At 44.4% G+C, this 19,496-nt stretch overlaps 1 protein-coding gene across 4 annotated transcripts in view; it reads left to right on the forward strand.

Annotated features, from left to right (window-relative positions):
• Positions 1 to 801: 801 nt before the first annotated feature.
• IQSEC2 (IQ motif and Sec7 domain ArfGEF 2) overlaps positions 802 to 19,496 on the forward strand; it is a 210,267-nt gene continuing 191,572 nt past the window's right edge. For all 4 annotated transcript variants that reach the window (XM_075324275.1, XM_075324270.1, XM_075324274.1 and 1 more), the window contains exon 1: positions 802 to 1,408. In XM_075324275.1, coding sequence (XP_075180390.1) covers positions 936 to 1,408 — 473 coding nt within the window. In that variant the 5' untranslated portion in view covers positions 802 to 935. The remainder of the gene's footprint in view (positions 1,409 to 19,496) is intronic.

Here is a 19,496-nt window from a genome sequence, read left to right on the forward strand (position 1 = left end):
CACTGATTGCACTCACTGATTGGCTGCTGAGCTCACTGATTGGCCAATGAGATCACTAATTGGCCACTGACCTCACTAATTGCACTCACTGATTGGCTGCTGAGCTCACTAATTAACCGCTGAGCTCTGATTGGCCAATTAAATCACTAATTGGCTGCTGAGCTCACTAATTGGCCACCGAGCTCACTGATTGGCTGCTGAGCTCATCGATTGGCTGCTGAGCTCACTGATTGCGCTCACTGATTGGCTGCTGAGCTTTCTAATTGGCTGCTGAGGTCACTGATTGGATGCTGAGCTCATTAGCAAAATAATTCCTCACCCAAAAATTGATGGATGCTGTGCATTAATGCTGTGCTCCCTAAAAATAATCTCCTCCTGTCAGCTTATACTAGGAGTAGCCAGTGACACAGGAGAAAAGTTCAACCACATCAAGAAGTTTTTGCAGGAGGTGTAACTGAGGGACATATAGTGTGTGACTGCTGTGGCTGTGGATGGACCCTCCCTTTAAGCGGGCTGCCAATACTTTCTCACCAGCTGCAGTAGCCACGTGTTTCCATGCAGGTCGCCCCGGCCCTGGTATTTATTTTCGTTTTTGGGCCCTCCTTCCTGGAGCATCACGGGAAGTGTAGTTCTCAGCGCTCCTGCAGCCCCCACAGGTGTCACTTCTGACAGGTCGGAGGTGGGCGGCACTCGCTTGTTTCGCCTACACGTCATGTGATTGGTTAGCAGAGTCCCGCCTCCGATTTGTGATTGGCTGCTTCTGGAGAGTGACGCGCTTTGCCTGTCTCCCCGGCTCCTCCCGGCTGTCAGTGCGCAGTGACTCTGCAGCAGTCGCCGCGGTAGCATCGTGCGCTCCGCCCCCGGCACCATGCCCGGCCGCCCGACCTGAGCGCAGCCCCGCAGCCCGAGCTCCGTCACCCCACCCGGCGGCGGCTATGGAAGGGGGAGCCGGCTCGGGCCCCAACCCCGGGGGGCAGGAGTCCCCGAACCGGGCCGTAGAGTATCTGCTGGAGCTCAATAACATCATCGAGAGCCAGCAGAAACTACTGGAGACCCAGCGGCGCCGCATCGAGGAGCTGGAGGTGCAGCTGGACCGGGTCAGCCAGGAGAACCGGGAGCTGAGGGAGACCCGGGCGGAGCAGCACCGCTCAGACTACAGAGAAGCGGGCGGAGGAGGCGGCTGCGGGGGCTACGGGCATCACCACCACCCGCAGCACCACCACCACCATCCGCAGCACCACCACCGCGGGGAGAACCAGCCCGGGTACCAGGCAGCCTACCCCGCCCCGCCGCCGCACCACCACCGAGCCCGGGACACCCCGCGGAGCACCCGGGGCACCTCCCGCAGCTCCAGCCCCGGAGCCGGGCACAGCACCACCAACAGCCCGGCCACCACCCTGCAGAGAAAGTGAGTGTGCGCCGGGGAGGGCGAGGGGCCGCCGGGGAGGGGGGGGTGGGGGTGGTGAGGGGCCACCGGGGAGGGGGGTGCAGGGGCCACTGGGGGAGGGGGGGTGGTGAGGGGCCACTGGGGGAGGGGGGGTGGTGAGGGGCCACTGGGGGAGGGGGGGTGGTGAGGGGCTACCGGGGGAGGTGCAGGGACTAGGTATGGGGTTGAGGAACAAGGGATGTTGCGGGGACCAGGAATGGGGGGATGAGGTGCCACTGAGGGGCATAAGGTGCAGGGACCAGGAATGGGGGGATGAGGTGCCACTGAGGGGCATAAGGTGCAGGGACCAGGAATGGGGGGGTGAGGGGCATAAGGTGCAGGGACCAGGAATTGGGGGGGTGAGGTGCCACTGAGGGGCATAAGGTGCAGGGACCAGGAATTGGGGGGGTGAGGTGCCACTGAGGGGCATAAGGTGCAGGGACCAGGAATAGGGGGGTGAGGGGCCACTGAGGGGCATAAGGTGCAGGGACCAGGAATGGGGGGGGGGAGAGGTGCCACTGAGGGGCATAAGGTGCAGGGACCAGGAATGGGGGGCTGAGGTGCCACTAAGGGGCATAAGGTGCAGGGACCAGGAATGGGGGGGGTGAGGTGCCACTGAGGGGCATAAGGTGCCGGGGCCAGGAATGGGGGGCTGAGGTGCCACTAAGGGGCATAAGGTGCAGGGACCAGGAATGGGGGGCTGAGGTGCCACTGAGGGGCATAAGGTGCGGGGACCAGGAATGGGGGGGGTGAGGTGCCACTGAGGGGCATAAGGTGCGGGGACCAGGAATGGGGGGGGTGAGGTGCCACTGAGGGGCATAAGGTGCGGGGACCATGAATGAAGGGGTGAGGTGCAACTGAGGGGTATAAGATGCGGGGACCAGGAATGGGGGGGTGAGGGGCCACTGAGGGGTATAAGATGCAGGGACCAGGAATGGGGGGGTGAGGGGCCACTGAGGGCCATAAATTGCAGATGCCAGGGAGGAGTGGTGAGGGGAATAAGATGCAGGTGCTGGGGGGGGGGGATTGTAAGGGGCCACCGAGGGTCATAAGGTGCAGGGGTGGGGGGTTGAGGTGAGGGTCCACTGTGGGGCATAAAGTACAGGTTCCGTGGAGTGGGATGAGGAGTAGAAGGTGCACAGGCCACTGAATGGCGCAGGTGGCAGGGAAGAATGGTGGGTGAGGGGCCCTGCCACTGAGGGTCATGAGACTATAACTCCCAGCATGCCATGACAGAGCTGGGTGATGTCAGCCAGTGCCAGGGTGCTGCCACCCAGAAGAGCAGTGGCGCATGCCCCTCGGTGCCCCCTGTATGTAGTTGGCTTTTTCAGGACGCCTCTTTGGAAGTCAGTTTGCCTTTTTCTGCAGCTGCCGAGCTCCGTAATAAAGCCCCCCCGCCCATCCAGGTGTTCCTCCATACAGTGCCGCTATGGAGGGCTTTAATGGATCATGTGACTGTAGTCCGGGCAGAAGGGGACCAGTAAGATTCCAGTCATGTACGACCTTGTAGCCCGTGTATAATGGACTGTAGCCGGTCGTGGGGCTCTATGGATAGTGTTTTCTTGCAGAGTGAACCTTGTGGGTCTGTAGTTCTAAAAAGGTTCTGGTAGCCAAAAATAGCGAGAAGGTGGTCCATTTTCAGCCAACTCTTAGTGATGGGGCTCTAGATCCTGGCGAGTTGTTGCCTCCATGATGTCTCCTTCCTTTTCCGAGTTGATCAATGAACTAGATCTTGCTATATGTATGTGGGTTCTGGTGGTACCGGGTGCTTGCTTTGTGCTTGGTACTGCGACTATATAGTGTACAGACGACCGGGACTATTTCAGGTACTGGCATCGCTGCCAAGCTGAGGCAACGTATAAGTGTTGTGTACTGACACGTGAACCAGATCTTACTCTGACTCAGTCAGGTGGGGGCGCTGTACAGCTGTTCGGATGGGGGTGTAATCCACAAGCTGAGCGAATGGAGGCCCCCGTGTTGGCAGGAGAGCAAGACGTGGCATCTTCTATGCATAGAGATATACGTGTATAGACGTAAGCGATATAATAGCGCCATCGCTGTGGGATATGTGTCCCTTTCCCCTAGAGGTTTGGCTTTGCAGACGACATCTGGGGGTGCAGAATAAACAGTCACATCGGATGGGGGGGGGGGGGGGGGGCTGTGACAGGTTTTGCTTTGGGGTCCAAAAGACTTATTACAGAATGTCTCCTTATAGATTTGACCAAAGTCCAAGGCATATCTCATGTGTCCTACACTGTGTGTGTATCGCATCCATCCTAAGGGTACGTTCAGACTGTCTTCTTTTTTTGTTGCGTTTTGCAGCTGAAACGCAGCAGAAATAATCAAATTCTTCCCCAAAAATTAAAAAACTCTTCAAAAACTTGGCAAAAAAAGACTAAAAATTCCTAAAGATACAAGTCCTTGGGTCATGATTGCCAAAGGTTGTCCCCAAGTATTGGGTCCTTTTCATACATGATATGGCGGCATTTTATAACAGCCCTGTTACGTTAACAGGACCCCACTTATTGGAACTAAGCACTGATCCTGATAAAACCCTATGATACTAAAAGTTGTTTCCTTTATAAAATACGAAATAATAAAAAAATAATAAAATGATAAAAAAATATTTCTCCTTATAAAATAATAAAAATAGAAAAACAATGAAATAATAAAATAAAAATAATAAAAAATAATGCTAAAAGTTTTCTTCCCCTGTTTGTCGTAGATCTGTGAGGCCCTTGTGAAAAACTTTGAAAACTCCGCAAAATAACCTGTGCATAGTTTTGAAAGGAGGGTTTTAGAGCCGATCCGCTTTAAAAACTGCTGTAAAAAATCTATTTTGACGATTATTCTTTTATATTCGTATCTTTTTTGATTATATATATATATATATATATATATATATATATATTTTTTTTTTTTATATACTTTTTAGGTGTTGAATAATGCTTAATAGAGGTGAAAAAAAGTCTGTAAATTCTTTGAGTTGGATACCTCCACATTTGACATCAAGTCAAATTGTAGCATTTTTTTTTGTAATTCTAAAAAAATTAAAACAAAAAATCTCCCTCCCCCCAAAAAAAAACAAGTTCAAGAACTCAAGCATGTTTTTTTTTTCTTTTAATTTTTTTATTTTATAACATGGATTTTTGTTAAAGGATTCACCTCCAGAAACCATGCATAAAAACAAACCTCATATATCGTGCACATGGTGCTATATAGCACCACATGTACGATATATGCGGCTTATTTTCATATATAGTCTCTGGAGGTGGATCCTTTCCAAAATTCCATTCACTATAATATATATATATATACTGCGTGTGTGTATATATAATATATAAATATAAAATAATCTAATATATAATATAATACATATGTATATCATATATATGTATTATATATTAGATTATTTTATATTTATATATTATATATACACACGCAGTATATATATATTATATATATACTGCGTGTATATATAATATATAAATATAAAATAATCTTATATAATACATATATATGATACACACACACATATATATATATGTATATATATATATATATATGTATATATATATATTATGTATATATGATACACACATACATGTATACATATGTATTATATTATATATTAGATTATTTTATATTTATATAGCGTGTGTATAGATAGATATAGATATATAAAATCTAATATATAATCCACACGTATATACACATATAATATATCTTTATTGTGTGTGTATATGTATATATATATATATATATATGTGTGTGTGTGTATTATATATTAGATTATTTTATATTTATATAGTATATTATATATATAAAATAAAATTTAAATATATAAAATAATCTAATATATAATATAATACATATATATGATAAATATATATACATACACATATATATATATATATATACACATACAATAATTATATATATGTGTGTGTGTATATATATTTATCATATATGTTTTATATTGTATATTAGATATATATATATATAATTATACTATGTAAATATAAAATAATCTAATATATAATACACATATATATATATATATATATATATATATATATATACATAGATTATATGTATCATATAGATTATATGTATCATATATATTAGATTATTTTACATTTATATTTTATAAAAATGTAAAATAATCTAATATATGATACATATAATATATATATATATTTGTGTGTGTGTGTGTGTGTGTGTGTATATATATATATATATATATATATATATATATATATATATATATATATATATGTATTATATTATATATTAGATTATTTTATATTTATATAGTATGTTCTATATAATATAAAATATGTATATGTATGTATATATATATATATATATATATATATATATATATATATATATATATATATATAATGTATTATATACACACACACGTATATACATATTATATATGTATATATAATAATTTTATATATAATTTCTGAAGACATGCATTGTGTGAGCACTCCTTAGACTACATTAAGTAGAATAAAATAAATTCTTAAAGGAAGTAAAAACCTTTAAAAAAAACAGCATTTCCTGAAGTGGTTTAAGCCTCAAAGAACCTTGTATGAACTTTTAGCCTTAGTGTGAGTGGCTGGTAATTAGGGAACTTTTGGTATTTTCTGCATGAATCAGCTGGCTCAGGATGGACACTGCTAATGATCTGGATCTATCGGTGGAGCGCTGCGTCTGGAATTTGTAGTCTATGGGGTCTTGTATGTGTTTGCTCAGTCTGTTGCTGCAGATATCGTACTGTACTGATGAAGTGCTTTTGCTTTTTGACTTTTCAGCGGTTTATTACCAGTGATAGTTGTGCTTGGCTCAGCATTGTACAGTTGGATGTAGGAGGTGGTGGGGGGTCACCCAGGTGCGTAATTTTGTTGTGGGGTGGAATTAGTATCTGCGGAGATGGGGAACGTGCACCTCTAAATTGGAGCAGCATAATAATAATAATAATAATAATTAATTTTTATAATTATTATTATAATATATTTTAGGTTTTTTATTTATTTATTTTTATATATATATATATATATATATATATATATATATATATATATGATTATTACTATTAGTTTTCTAACATATTTGCATTAGAATTTTTTTTTAATTTTTTATAGTAAGGCTGTGTGCACACTGCGTTTTTTCTTTCCTGCTTTTTTTTTTCTTGCAGATTTTAATCAATCTGCAAAGGAAAACTCATTCCAGCAAAGTCTGAGAATCCTGAAGTTGCATATTTTTCCCGGCAGATATTGGTGCAGACAAAAAACTGCACCAAACAATTGACATGTCAATTGTTTCTGCATTTTTTTTTCTAGTTTTTTTTTCTTATTGCAATGCATAAAAACACAAAACTGCTTAAAAAAGCGTGTTTTTTTTTTTCTGCAGCGGTTTTCCTGCTAAGAGATGCAATTTTTGGTGCAGAAAATCTGCACCCAAATCTGCAATGTGTGAGAATACCCTAGCAGTATTGCTTTTTTTTAACAGATTAGCAGTATTGTTTTTAGTTTTTAAATGTCTGTTTTCACGCTCATACACTCGCATGCATACATATACACAGTAAAAAATATATCTTTGTACCGTGTTAGCCAGTAGAGATAAAAAAAATTGTTTAAAATAACTGAGACATACATACGCATACACAGATACATACATTCATTCATGCATACGTACACATGCGTGCGTTTACACATACGTACACATGCGTGCGTTTACACATACGTACACATGCGTGCGTTTACACATACGTACACATGCGTGCGTTTACACATATGTACACATGCGTGCGTTTACACATACGTACACATGCGTGCGTTTACACATACGTACACATGCGTGCGTTTACACATACGTACACATGCGTGCGTTTACACATACCTACACATGCGTGCGTTTACACATACGTACACATGCGTGCGTTTACACATACGTACACATGCGTGCGTTTACACATGCGTACGTTTACACATGCGTGTGTTTACACATGCGTACGTTTACACATGCGTACACGTGCGTGCGTTTACACATGCGTACACGTGCGTGCGTTTACACATGCGTACACGTGCGTGCGTTTACACATGCGTACACGTGCGTGCGTTTACACATGCGTACACGTGCGTGCGTTTACACATGCGTACACGTGCGTGCGTTTACACATGCGTACACGTGCGCGCGTTTACACATGCGTACACGTGCGTGCGTTTACACATGCGTGCGTTTACACACGCGTGCGTTTGCGCACAGACGTACACACGCGTACGTTTGCGCACAGACGTACACACGCGTGCGTTTGCGCACAGACGTACACACGCGTGCGTTTGCGCACAGACGTACACACGCGTGCGTTTGCGCACAGACGTACACACGCGTGCGTTTGCGCACAGACGTACACACGCGTGCGTTTGCGCACAGACGTACACACGCGTGCGTTTGCGCACAGACGTACACACGCGTGCGTTTGCGCACAGACGTACACACGCGTGCGTTTGCGCACAGACGTACACACGCGTGCGTTTGCGCACACAAATGTACAAATAGTTATTTTGGTTTTTTTTTTATTCTTTTTTTTTAATGAATATATTTAAAAAACATGAATACTAGTGCATGGATACTTAAGGTCCTGCAATGCCCTGCACATGAGGTCAAACATAGCTATATCAGGAGAACTATACTATATTTCTAATTGGAGGTTTTTGCTAATATTATTATTATTATTATTATTATTATTATTATTATTATTATTATTATTACAACTACTACATATTGCGATGGATCTTGGAGATGGGAATACCCCTTTAAGTACTTTTCTTCATCCTTTTCGAAAACTGAGTTGGTGTTTGCGTCTGTAATGCAGGGGGCGGGCGGCGTTCCTCCGCAGCTGTACATTTGTACTTGGGCTCTGGGGACAGGGATTGTGTGTCTTGTAATGGAGCTTTGATGTTTCATCTTGGTGTATTACAAGTGTTTTGTTCGGTAACCGAGGTACACGAGTGACCCAGTTCTTGTCTAGATGGGCGTATGAACCCGCCGTGTAATACTCCGCCTCTGGCGATGGATGCCGGTGTACTTACTACACTTACAGATGGGATTTTCACTGAATTTTAGGGAATTTACATTCATTTTTGTAGGAATTGTCCAAACTATCAGATCCCTTCTATCTATCTGACAGGGAGATGCTATCACTGGCGGAGAATAGTTCAGGAAATTTGTTTGCCCACCATTGTCCTGTCATTTAGTCAGAAAATGAGGGTCTTGGCCCCCATTTTGACAGTTATCAAAACAGTCTGTTGTCCCTAGCAACCAATCACAGCACGGCTTACAGTTTACCAGAGCTGCTTAAAAGATGAAAGCTGAGCTCTGATTGGTTGCTATGGGCAACAGGCTATTTCCTATTGAGGCCTACTGTGCGCCACACAGCCTGTGCGCCCGGCGGTTTATGTCGGACGTTTCTAAAGTGCTGAGACGTAATGAAAGGGTTGTCATAACTGACAGACTCGTACGCAGTGTACTGAGAGTCCAAAAATAAAGATGGAGGCACTATTGAAGGAACCATAGGGCCACATTCATGTTAGGTAGTAATTACACCTCAGAAATCCATGGTAGTTGCTGCTTTAGAAATAAAAGTGGCATGAATTGCTAAATTTGGATCAGTGGAAACGTGTCGTTGGTCATGGCAACCAATAACATGGCTGTTTTAATTTTCTAAGACCCCTGGATTCTTGTTGCTATGGGCAACTGCTGTTGGTTTTTTTTTTATAAACATCTCCCTCCCCCCTCCCCCCTTCACTGCCGTTTTAAGTGGGGCGGAAACCACAATTTTTGCTGGATAAAGCAGGCAACTGTTCTTTGGTGCTCCCCGACTCCATACTCCCCAATTCCAACCGGACAAGTGACCTCTGCAGCCAATCACTGCTCTCAGCGGTGTGACTCCCTCATCAACACTATTGCCAGGGATTGGCTGCAGCAGTTCCATGTCTGTATGGTCCAGATTATAAAGGGTAAAATCGTCAATTAAAAAATCTATACAAAGTTTATTGGAGGCCGAAAAATCCTAAAAGTTTTATAGCAGAGTTCACTTCAATAAATCTTTTTTTTTTCTTTCTTTTTTTGTTTAATATTTTTTTTTTTTCAGGCATTTTTTTAAGACGTATTTTTGTTTTTCACATGGTGTTTTTCAAACTTTTTACGCTACATTATCAAGTTCGTAGTGGGATTCCACAATTAATTTCCTCAAAGAAAAATAAAAAAACAAAAAAAAAAACTTTAAAAAATGTATTTATATATATTTATATATATATATATATATATATATATATATATATATATATATATATATATATATATATATATTTATATATATATATGTGTATATATATATATATATATTTATATATATATATATATATATATAATTTATATTTATTTTTTTATTAAGGCTGTAACGCTTTTCAAAAAATCTGGAATGTTTGTTTTTTGGGTTTTTTTTTAAATCAGGTGTTAACAATTGGAGATATAAAAAAAAAAACAAAAAACAAACAACAATACAGATTTTTTGAAAAGCGTTACAGCCTTAATAAAAAAATAAATATATATATATATATATATATATTTCCCTCCATTTTTTTCAAAGCCTGATTTAAAAAACAAAACAAAAAACCCCTCCATATTTTTTTTAAAAGCGTAGGATAACAATTGAAAATAGGAAGAATGTTTAAAAAATATACAATGGGCAAAAAGTCATTAGTCAGCCCCCAATTGTGCAAGTTCTCCCACTTATAAAGTTGAGATTTGCCTGTAATTGACATCATAGGTGACCACAACTATGAGAGACAAAATGAAAAAACAAATCCAGAAAATCATCGCGTCTGATTACGGAATATTTTTTTTTTGCAGATTATGGTGGAAAATAAGTATTTGGTCAATAACAAAAGTTAATCTCAATATTTTGTTCTATGTCCTTTGTTGGCAATGACAGAGGTCAGATGTTTTCTGTCAGCCTTCACAAGGTTGGCACACACTGTTGGTGGTATGTTGGCCCATTCCTCCATGCAGATCTCCTCCAGGGAAGTGATGTTTTGGGCCTGTCACTGGGCAACACGGACTTTCAACTCCCTCCAAAGAATTTCTATGGGGTTGAGATCTGGAGACTGGCTAGGCCACTCCAGGACCTTCATATGCTTCTTATGAAGCCACTCCTTCGTTGCCCTGGTGGTGTGCTTGGGATCATTATCGTGCTGAAAGACCCAGCCACATTTCATCTTCAATGCCCTTTGTGATGGAAGGAGGTTTGCACTCAAAATCTCACAATACATGGCCCTATTCATTCTATCATGTACACGGATCAGTCGTTCTGGTCCCTCTGTAGAGAAACAGCCCCAAACCATGATGTTGCCACCCCTTGCTTCACAGTAGGTATGGTGTTGTTTGGATGCAACTCAGCATCTGTGTCCTCCAAACAGTTCTACTTTGGTTTCATCAGACCATATGACATTTTCCCATTACTCTTCTGGATAATCCATATGCTCTCTAGCAAACTTCAGACAGGCCCGGACATGTACTGGCTTAAGCCGAGGAAACACGTCTGGCACTGCAGGATCTGAGTCCCTTGCGGTGTAGTGTGTTACTGATGGTAGCCTTTTTTACGGTGGTCCCAGCTCTATGCATGTCATTCTTTAGGTCCCCCCGTGTGGTTCTGGGATTTTTGCTCACCGTTCTTGTGATAATTTTGACCCCACCTGGGGAGATCTTTCGTGGAGCCCCAGATCAAGGGAGATTATCAGTGGTCTTGTATATTTTCCATCTTCTTATTATTGCTCCCACAGTTGATTTCATCACACCAAGCTGCTTGCCTATTGCAGATTCATTCTTCCCAGCCTTGTGCAGTACAATTTTGTTTCTGGTGTCCTTTGACAGCTCTTTGGTCTTCACCTTAGAGAAGTTTGGAGTGTGACTGAGGTTGTGAACAAGTGTCTTTTATACTGATAGCCAGTTCAAACAGGAGCCATTACTACAGGTAATGAGCGGAGGACAGAGGAGCCTCTTATAGAAGAAGTGACAGGTCTCTGAGAGCGAGAAATATTGCATGTTATTGGTGACTAAATACTTATTTTCCACCATAATTTGATAATTTGCAAAACAAAATCTTGCCAAATCAGACTCTGTGATTTTCTGGGTTTGTTTTCTCATTTTGTCTGTGTTATGGTCTACCTATGATGTCAATTACAGGCCAACCTCATCTTTATAAGAGGGAGAACTTGCACAATTGGGGGCTGACTAAATACTTTTATCCCCCTCTGTGTGTGTGTGTGTATATATATTTATACACTGTGTGCAGAATTATTAGGTAAATGAGTATTTTGATCACATGATACTTTTTATACATGTTGTCCCACTCCAAGCTGTATAGGCTGAGAGCCAGTTAAGTAAATCAGGTGATGTGCATCTCTGTAATGAGGAGGGGTGCGGTGTAATGACATCAACACCCTATATAAGGTGTGCTTAATTATTAGGCAACTTCCTTTCCTTTGGCAAAATGGGTCAGAAGAGAGATTTGACGGGCTCTGAAAAGTCCAAAATTGTGAGATGTCTTGCAGAGGGATGAAGCAGTCTAGAAATTGCCAAACCTTTGAAGCGTGATCACCAAACAATCAAGTGTTTCATGGCAAATCGCCAACAGGGACGCAAGAAGCGTGCTGGGCAAAAAAGGCGCAAAATAACTGCCCATGAATTGAGGAAAATCAAGCGTGAAGCTGCCAAGATGCCATTTGCCACCAGTTTGGCATATTTCATAGCTGCAACGTTACTGGAGTATCAAAAAGCACAAGGTGTGCCATACTCAGGGACATGGCCAAGGTAAGGAAGGCTGAAAAACCAAAACCTCTGTCCAAGAAACATAAGATAAAACGTCAAGACTGGGCCAATATCTTAAGACTGATTTTTTTCAAAGGTTTTATGGACTGATGAAATGAGAGTGACTCTTGATGGGCAGATGGATGGGCCAGAGGCTGGATCAGTAAAGGGCAGAGAGCTCCACTCCGACTCAGGCGCCAGCAAGGTGCAGGTGGGGACTGGTATGGGCTGGGATCATCAAAGATGAACTTGTGGGACATTTTCGGGTTGAGGATGGAGTGAAGCTCAACTCCCAGACCTACTGCCAGTTTCTGGAAGACAACTTCTTCAAGCAGTGGTACAGGAAGAAGTCGGTATCGTTCAAGAAAAACATGATTCTCATGCAGGAGAATGCTCCATCACATGCATCCAACTACTCCCCAGCATGGCTGGCCAGTAAAGGTCTAAAAGATGAAAAAATAATGACATGGCCCCCATGTTCACCTGATCTGAACCCCATAGAGAACCTGTGGTCCCTCATAAAATGTGAGATCTACAGGGAGGGAAAACCGTACACCTCTGGTAGCAGTGTCTGGAGGCTGTGGTGGCTGCTGCACGCAATGTGGATCGTAACAGGGCAAGCAATGACAGAATCTATGGATGGTCGGCTGCTGAGCGTCATCAGAAAGAAAGGGGGCTGTATTGGGAACTAATTTTTTGGGGTTTTGTTTTTGCATGTCAGAAATGTTTATTTCTAAATGTTGTGCAGTTATATTGGTTTACCTGGTGAAAATAAACAAGTGAGATGGGAATAGATTTGGTTGTTATTAAGTTGCCTAATAATTCTGCACAGTAATAGTTACCTGCACAGACAGATACCCTCCTAAGATAGCCAAATCTAAAAAAAAAAACCAGTCCAACTGCCAAAAATATTAAGCTGTGATATTTATGAGCCTTTTGGGCTGATTGAGAACATGGTGGTTCATCAATAATAAAAAAAAAGTCCTCTAAAATACAACTTGCCTAATAATTCTGTACAGTGTGTGTGTGTGTGTGTGTGTGTATCTACCGTATATGTATATGTGTAATATTAATAATAATAATTATTATTATAATGTGTGTGTGTGTGTGTATATATGTTTATACGTTTGTGTGTATATTATATTATATATATATTATAATATATATTATAATATATTTATTATATATAAATATATGTGTGTGTATGTATATATTATACACATGCTTTGGATAGCCTCGTTGTTTACTGTCTTCCGATCTCCATCCTCCAGATAGTATTATCCCTTTAAGCTGGATTCATGGTGACGAGCGGCCGGGCGGCGCGGATTGCTGTGCTCTCAGGAATGTATTACTCACTGCTGCATGCAGAACGTGACGACGTACCGGAGCCGTCTCCCGAGTGCCAGCGCTGTCACATAATATCTCTGCGGCTGACGGCCATGAATGTGCGCCCCATATGATGAGTAATTGCTTTTCACCTCCCGATTCTGTACGTGTCGCTCTCTGCCATCACTGAACATATTTTCTGCCCCGCGGCCTCAACACCCTGCGGAGAATCTGTCAAGTGGCTTCTTTACTGTATGACGGGGGGGGGGGAAACCACTCGCAATTTAATAAGTAATTGATGTCGGACTGACATGACACTTGTTGGTTCGCTGCATCGGGGTGACGTCGTAGCGTTTGATCGCCGGACACCAGTTGCTTTTTAGTTTACACTTTGTCCTTTTTGGTACATGTTTTCCCCCTTATGTCCAATCTTACGTGATTTGTCTACAGCCACTGGGGGCGACAGGTGTGTAAATGGCGAAAGTACCTTTAGCAATTAGGGTCAGGAGGTTGCTGCCAAGCCGTATAAACAAACTCAAGGGGCTAAAGGCTTGCGCCCAAGGGGCTAAAGGCTTGCGCCCAAGGGGCTAAAGGCTTGCGCCCAAAATCGCAAATTAGCCTGTACCCTAGGGATAAAGGATAACTTGCTGATTACAAGGGAATTTGAATTTTGGACCCTGAAGAATGGGGGCCTTCGCTCCTTTCATTGTCCGTGAGACTGCCGAGATAGCAGAGTGCTGTGCACAACTGTCACTCCCATTGACAATGAATGGAGCAGAGGATGAGCATGGGCACTCCATCTCCAATCAAGACTGTACTCCAGAGTTTGATACCCAGCAATTGATTTTAGGATTAACCCTTTAAATTGGGCTGAAAAAATAAAAAAAAATAAAAAAACAAAACAATAGAGTAAAAGAGTTGGTCAAAGAAATGGGAGACTACTATTCATATGAATGATTAGACAGCAGCGGATGGAGGGGTCTGTCAAATAAGACACGAGACCACAGTCCATCAGGTCTAATTGCTCTAATAAAGCTAATGAAGATATGAGGTCTTATGATAGAGCGGGCTTCTTTACAGTAAGAGCAGTGACACTATGAAACAGTTGTAAAAAGGGTTTGCCGGAATATAAAATGTTTGTCTATCCATAGAGTGTCTCATAGGTTGCTGATCATTTCAGCTCAGGGCTTTGGGTCCCCCCTCTAAGTGACGCGATGGTCACAGACGTGCCATCGCTCATTGTCTATGGTACCGATGATCGCCGTGCACTGCTACCTCCGTTGGTCCTTTAGAGAATGAATGGAGCAGCTGTGCATATATCTAACCCTGTTCCAATAAAACAAAAACCTCCTGGGTCCTAGATTACATTAGTCAAATCCCCAACAATCAGCTGTAGGTAACTAGAAATTTGTTATGGTAGACCAACCCTTTATTCACACCTATTACATAGAATATTTAACCCCTTTATGTCTATCTTCATTAATTATTATTTTTTTTTTTTTTATACCAGCCCTCCGATGTGGAATTTGCAGCCTGTGCCATGTTTCAGATTTTTTTTTTTCGGACAGATTTGGAATATTTTTGCGGCGCACTCGCCTTCTTAAAGAGCTTATAGACGCCGCAGCAGTAAAATAACATTTTTCAATGAAGATTATTTAGAAAGTTGCTTAAAGGGATGGTTAGACATACATATATATTTATTTATTTTTTTCTTTTAAAGGCATGGAAGCTCTGAAAAGAAACCCTAACCCTCCCAAAGACCTACTCTTTAGTAGTCCAGTTAATCCTATCCGGTTGGCACATGTGCCATTTGTGCGGTTGAGCTGCAGGGCCCCACTTGTGCGGTTGGGCTGCGGGGCCCCACTTGGGCGGTTGGGCTGCGGGGCCCCACTTGTGCGGTTGGGCTGCAGGGCCCCACTTGTGCGGTTGGGCTGCGGGGCCCCACTTGGGCGGTTGGGCTGCGGGGCCCCACTTGGGCGGTTGGGCTGCGGGGCCCCACTTGGGCGGTTGGGCTGCGGGGCCCCACTTGGGCGGTTGGGCTGCGGGGCCCCCCACTTGGGCGGTTGGGGCTGCGGGGCCCCCCCGTTTGGGGCGGTTGGGGCTGCGGGGCCCCCCGTTTGGGGCGGTTGGGGCTGCGGGGGCCCCCCGTTTGGGGCGGTTGGGGCTGCGGGGCCCCCCGTTTGGGGCGGTTGGGGCTGCGGGGCCCCCCGTTTGGGGCGGTTGGGGCTGCGGGGCCCCCCCGTTTGGGGCGGTTGGGGCTGCGGGGCCCCACTTGGGCGGTTGGGCTGCGGGGCCCCACTTGGGCGGTTGGGGCTGCGGGGCCCCACTTGGGCGGTTGGGGCTGCGGGGCCCCACTTGGGCGGTTGGGGCTGTGGGGCCCCCCGTTTGGGGCGGTTGGGGCTGTGGGGCCCCCCGTTTGGGGCGGTTGGGGCTGTGGGGCCCCCCGTTTGGGGCGGTTGGGGCTGTGGGGCCCCCCGTTTGGGGTGGTTGGGGCTGCGGGGCTCCCCGTTTGGGGCGGTTGGGGCTGCGGGGCCCCCCGTTTGGGGCGGTTGGGGCTGCGGGGCCCCATTTCGGTGTCACTGCACTGATTTAAGCCTGTGACTTCCTGCAGCGGTCAGGTGACTAGAAAAGCGCATCATCAGAGAAGCACATGATGTTGCGCCCTTCTAGTCACCTGACCGCTGCAGACAGTCACAGGCTTTAGCAGTTCCGGATTTGATTCCAGAGCTGGTGTAGATCTCTTGTTGTGGCCTATGGGGTTGCTTATAGGAGAGTATGCCTTTTGTTTCTCATTTTAGGCCATCCATACCTCCTTTTTTTTCGGTCTGTGAACCCGTATAACAATATGTATTCTGGGTGATATGTTCCATAGGGTTTATTTCCTATAACCTGACTCCGCTGATCACAGCCGAGCTCTCTGCGCGCCGCCCCCTGAGCATGTGACTGTACCCGATGTGCCAGGCTTCAGACAAATGTGCAATGTGTCTTTTCCCAGAATTTCGTTTTCACAGGTTGTTACATAACGCGTGTGCCGCATCTCTTCACAGCCGCGCTTGACAGCTGCCTGTCACTCAGTTTTATCATCATTCCCCCACCCCCCTCGGATCCTGCCTCCTAGTGGCTCAGACGTGGCTAATCTTATGTGATGTATCCGCTCCAGACTCCGGTGTACATCGATACTTGCTGTGTCCCCGCAGCCTGTGAATACAGAAGATGCAGGCTTTACTAGTCTTCGGTACCATGGATGCACGCTCAAAGCATCCTCTTCTGTAGACCGGAGCGCTCTCTGACCACTCCATTGGTGACTGCTAATCTCTCCGTGACCAAAGAATCAGCACCCCCCTTAAAGAAAACACTTCCTTGTCCTGGACTGTGGCAGCACAAAGGTCTCCTAGGGCCCTTTTCTTGATCCAAAGCACCGTTCATATCCAACCTGTTGAAGAGCTGTGGATTTGTATGTGGAGGGGTCAGATGCCCATTGTTCGTATTGTTTGTAGGTGATAATCGTTGCTGGTGGATGTTGACTACCGCCATGATGGAGACCCAACAGAACCTATAGGGCTTAGTCTACGTCACGGATAAGACTGCTATGATGGAGACCCAACAGATGATATGAGGATTAGTCTGTCATAGACAAGACCGCCATGATGGAGACCCAACAGATCCTATGGGGCTTAGTGTGTGTCATGGATAAGACCGCTGTGATGGAGACCAAACAAATCCTATGGGGCTTAGTCTATATCGTGGATAAAACCGCCTTGATGGAGACTCAACAGATCCTATGGGGCTTATTGTGCGTCATGGAGAAGACCGCCATGATGGAGACCCAACAGATCGTATAGGGCTTAGCCTGCGTCATGGATAAGACCACCATGATGGAGACCCAGCAGATCCTATGAGGATTAGTCTGTCATAGACAAGACTGCCATGATGGAGATCCAACGGATCCTATGGGGCTTGGTCTATATTGTGGATAAGACTGCCATGATGGAGACCCAATGGATCTTATGGGGCTTAGTCTTAGTCCTTTAAAAAAAGACTTGTGCCCAAAATTTATTTTTGTACTTGGTGTAAACGCCACCATTTTCCTGAATCCGGCGATGTTATTCTTTTGTTCCTGCGCCTCTCCGTTCCTGAGATATGACCTTCTTTTCCCTATATAACCATTTTAGCCAACGAGGCGTGGTCCTCAAGACGACACCCACTGAGAAGTTGATGACCACACCCACTTGTAACAAAGTGTAGATTTATATACAGGGAAGAAGGAGCCATATCTCAGGAACGGAGAGGCGCAGGAAGACAAGAAAAACATTGCCGGATTCGGGAGAACAGCGGCTTTTACACCAGGTAAAGAAAATGTACGTATTTTTGGCAAGTGATGAGAAGCACACTAGAAGTTCAGGCCAAATATTGGGTCATTTGTGTTTTAAGAATACAGCAGGATACAGAGTAAGTCTGACAGCTATTGATGGTCACAATAAGGTTCTGTTCACATTGCAGCTTTCACAGGATCCATTTTTTGAGATCTCATGTGATCCTCTCGTTTGCTCATCAGGTTTCCGTTTTTTTTAGGCTAGACTTCCTCAGCTTTTCCTTTTTTAGGCTACTTTTGTGCCAGTTTAGAGTCTGTGTTGTGGACAAGACCGCCATGATGGAGACCCAACAGATCCTATGGGGCTTAGTGTGTGTCATGGATAAGACCGCCGTAATGGAGACCCAACAAATCCTATGGAGCTTAGTCTAGATCGTGGATAAAACCGCCATGATGGAGACTCAGCAGATCCTATGGGGCTTAGTGTGCGTGATGGAGAAGACCGCCATGATGGATACCCAACAAATCCTATAGGGCTTAGCCTGTGTCATGGATAAGACCACCATGATTGAGACCCAACAGATCCTATGAGGATTAGTCTGTCATAGACAAGACCGCCCTGATGGAGACCCAACAGATCCTATGGGGCTTAGTGTGTGTCATGGATAAGACTGCCATGATGGAGACCCAACAGATCCTATGGGGCTTAGTGTGTGTCATGGATAAGACTGCCATGATGAAGACCCAACAGATCCTATGAGACTTAGTCTGTGTCATAGACAAGACTGTTATGATGGAGATCCAACGGATCCTATGGGGCTTGGTCTATGTCGTGGATAAGACCGCCATGATGGAGGTCCAATGGATCCTATGGGGTTTAGTCTTCGTTATGGATATTACCACCATGATGGAGACCCAACGAATCTTATGGGGCTTTGCTGGTGATGTAACTAAGACACATAGCACAAGAGTAGAGTTGGACTTGAGTCTTCCCTTCTCTAAGGCTGGCTTAGGTTTAGACTAAAATGATAGTTTCTTGTGACGCAGCTATAACACTCTGGAATAGACTCCGCAAAGAGTTAAGACTACAATCACGCTCAAGTGCCATGAAATTATATTGTGCGGCTTTAATTGGCTTTTAGAGCTGTTTTTCCTGAAGTCTGCTGCCACGTGAAGTGCGGGCTTATTACAGGGTGCCCTTGACTGTTTACTTCGTCTCGTACAAGGATCCGATTACCACTTTACAACGCGGCGAGCCAAAATCGCTGCCACCCGGCGGCGCGCCGTTGGGCGTCGGGAGTTTATCCGAACTTCTGTTTTTCTGTATCTTCAATCCGACACTTTCAGTTGATGCTTTAGCCCTCGGGGGATCTGACATTTGATGGATCGGAAAACCTGTAAATGGAAACGTGCAGCAATTTTTTATTTTATTGGCCCCACCGCCGCCGCTTCAAAATGGAGTGGGCGTGCAGACACTGGCGAATGACGTCACCAGCTGTGCCCGCCCACTGCATTCACGTCTAGATACAGGCATCAGCACAGTCTTGG

This window comes from Anomaloglossus baeobatrachus, chromosome 9 (assembly GCF_048569485.1).
Source record: "Anomaloglossus baeobatrachus isolate aAnoBae1 chromosome 9, aAnoBae1.hap1, whole genome shotgun sequence".
Classification (NCBI taxonomy): Eukaryota; Metazoa; Chordata; class Amphibia; order Anura; family Aromobatidae; genus Anomaloglossus; species Anomaloglossus baeobatrachus.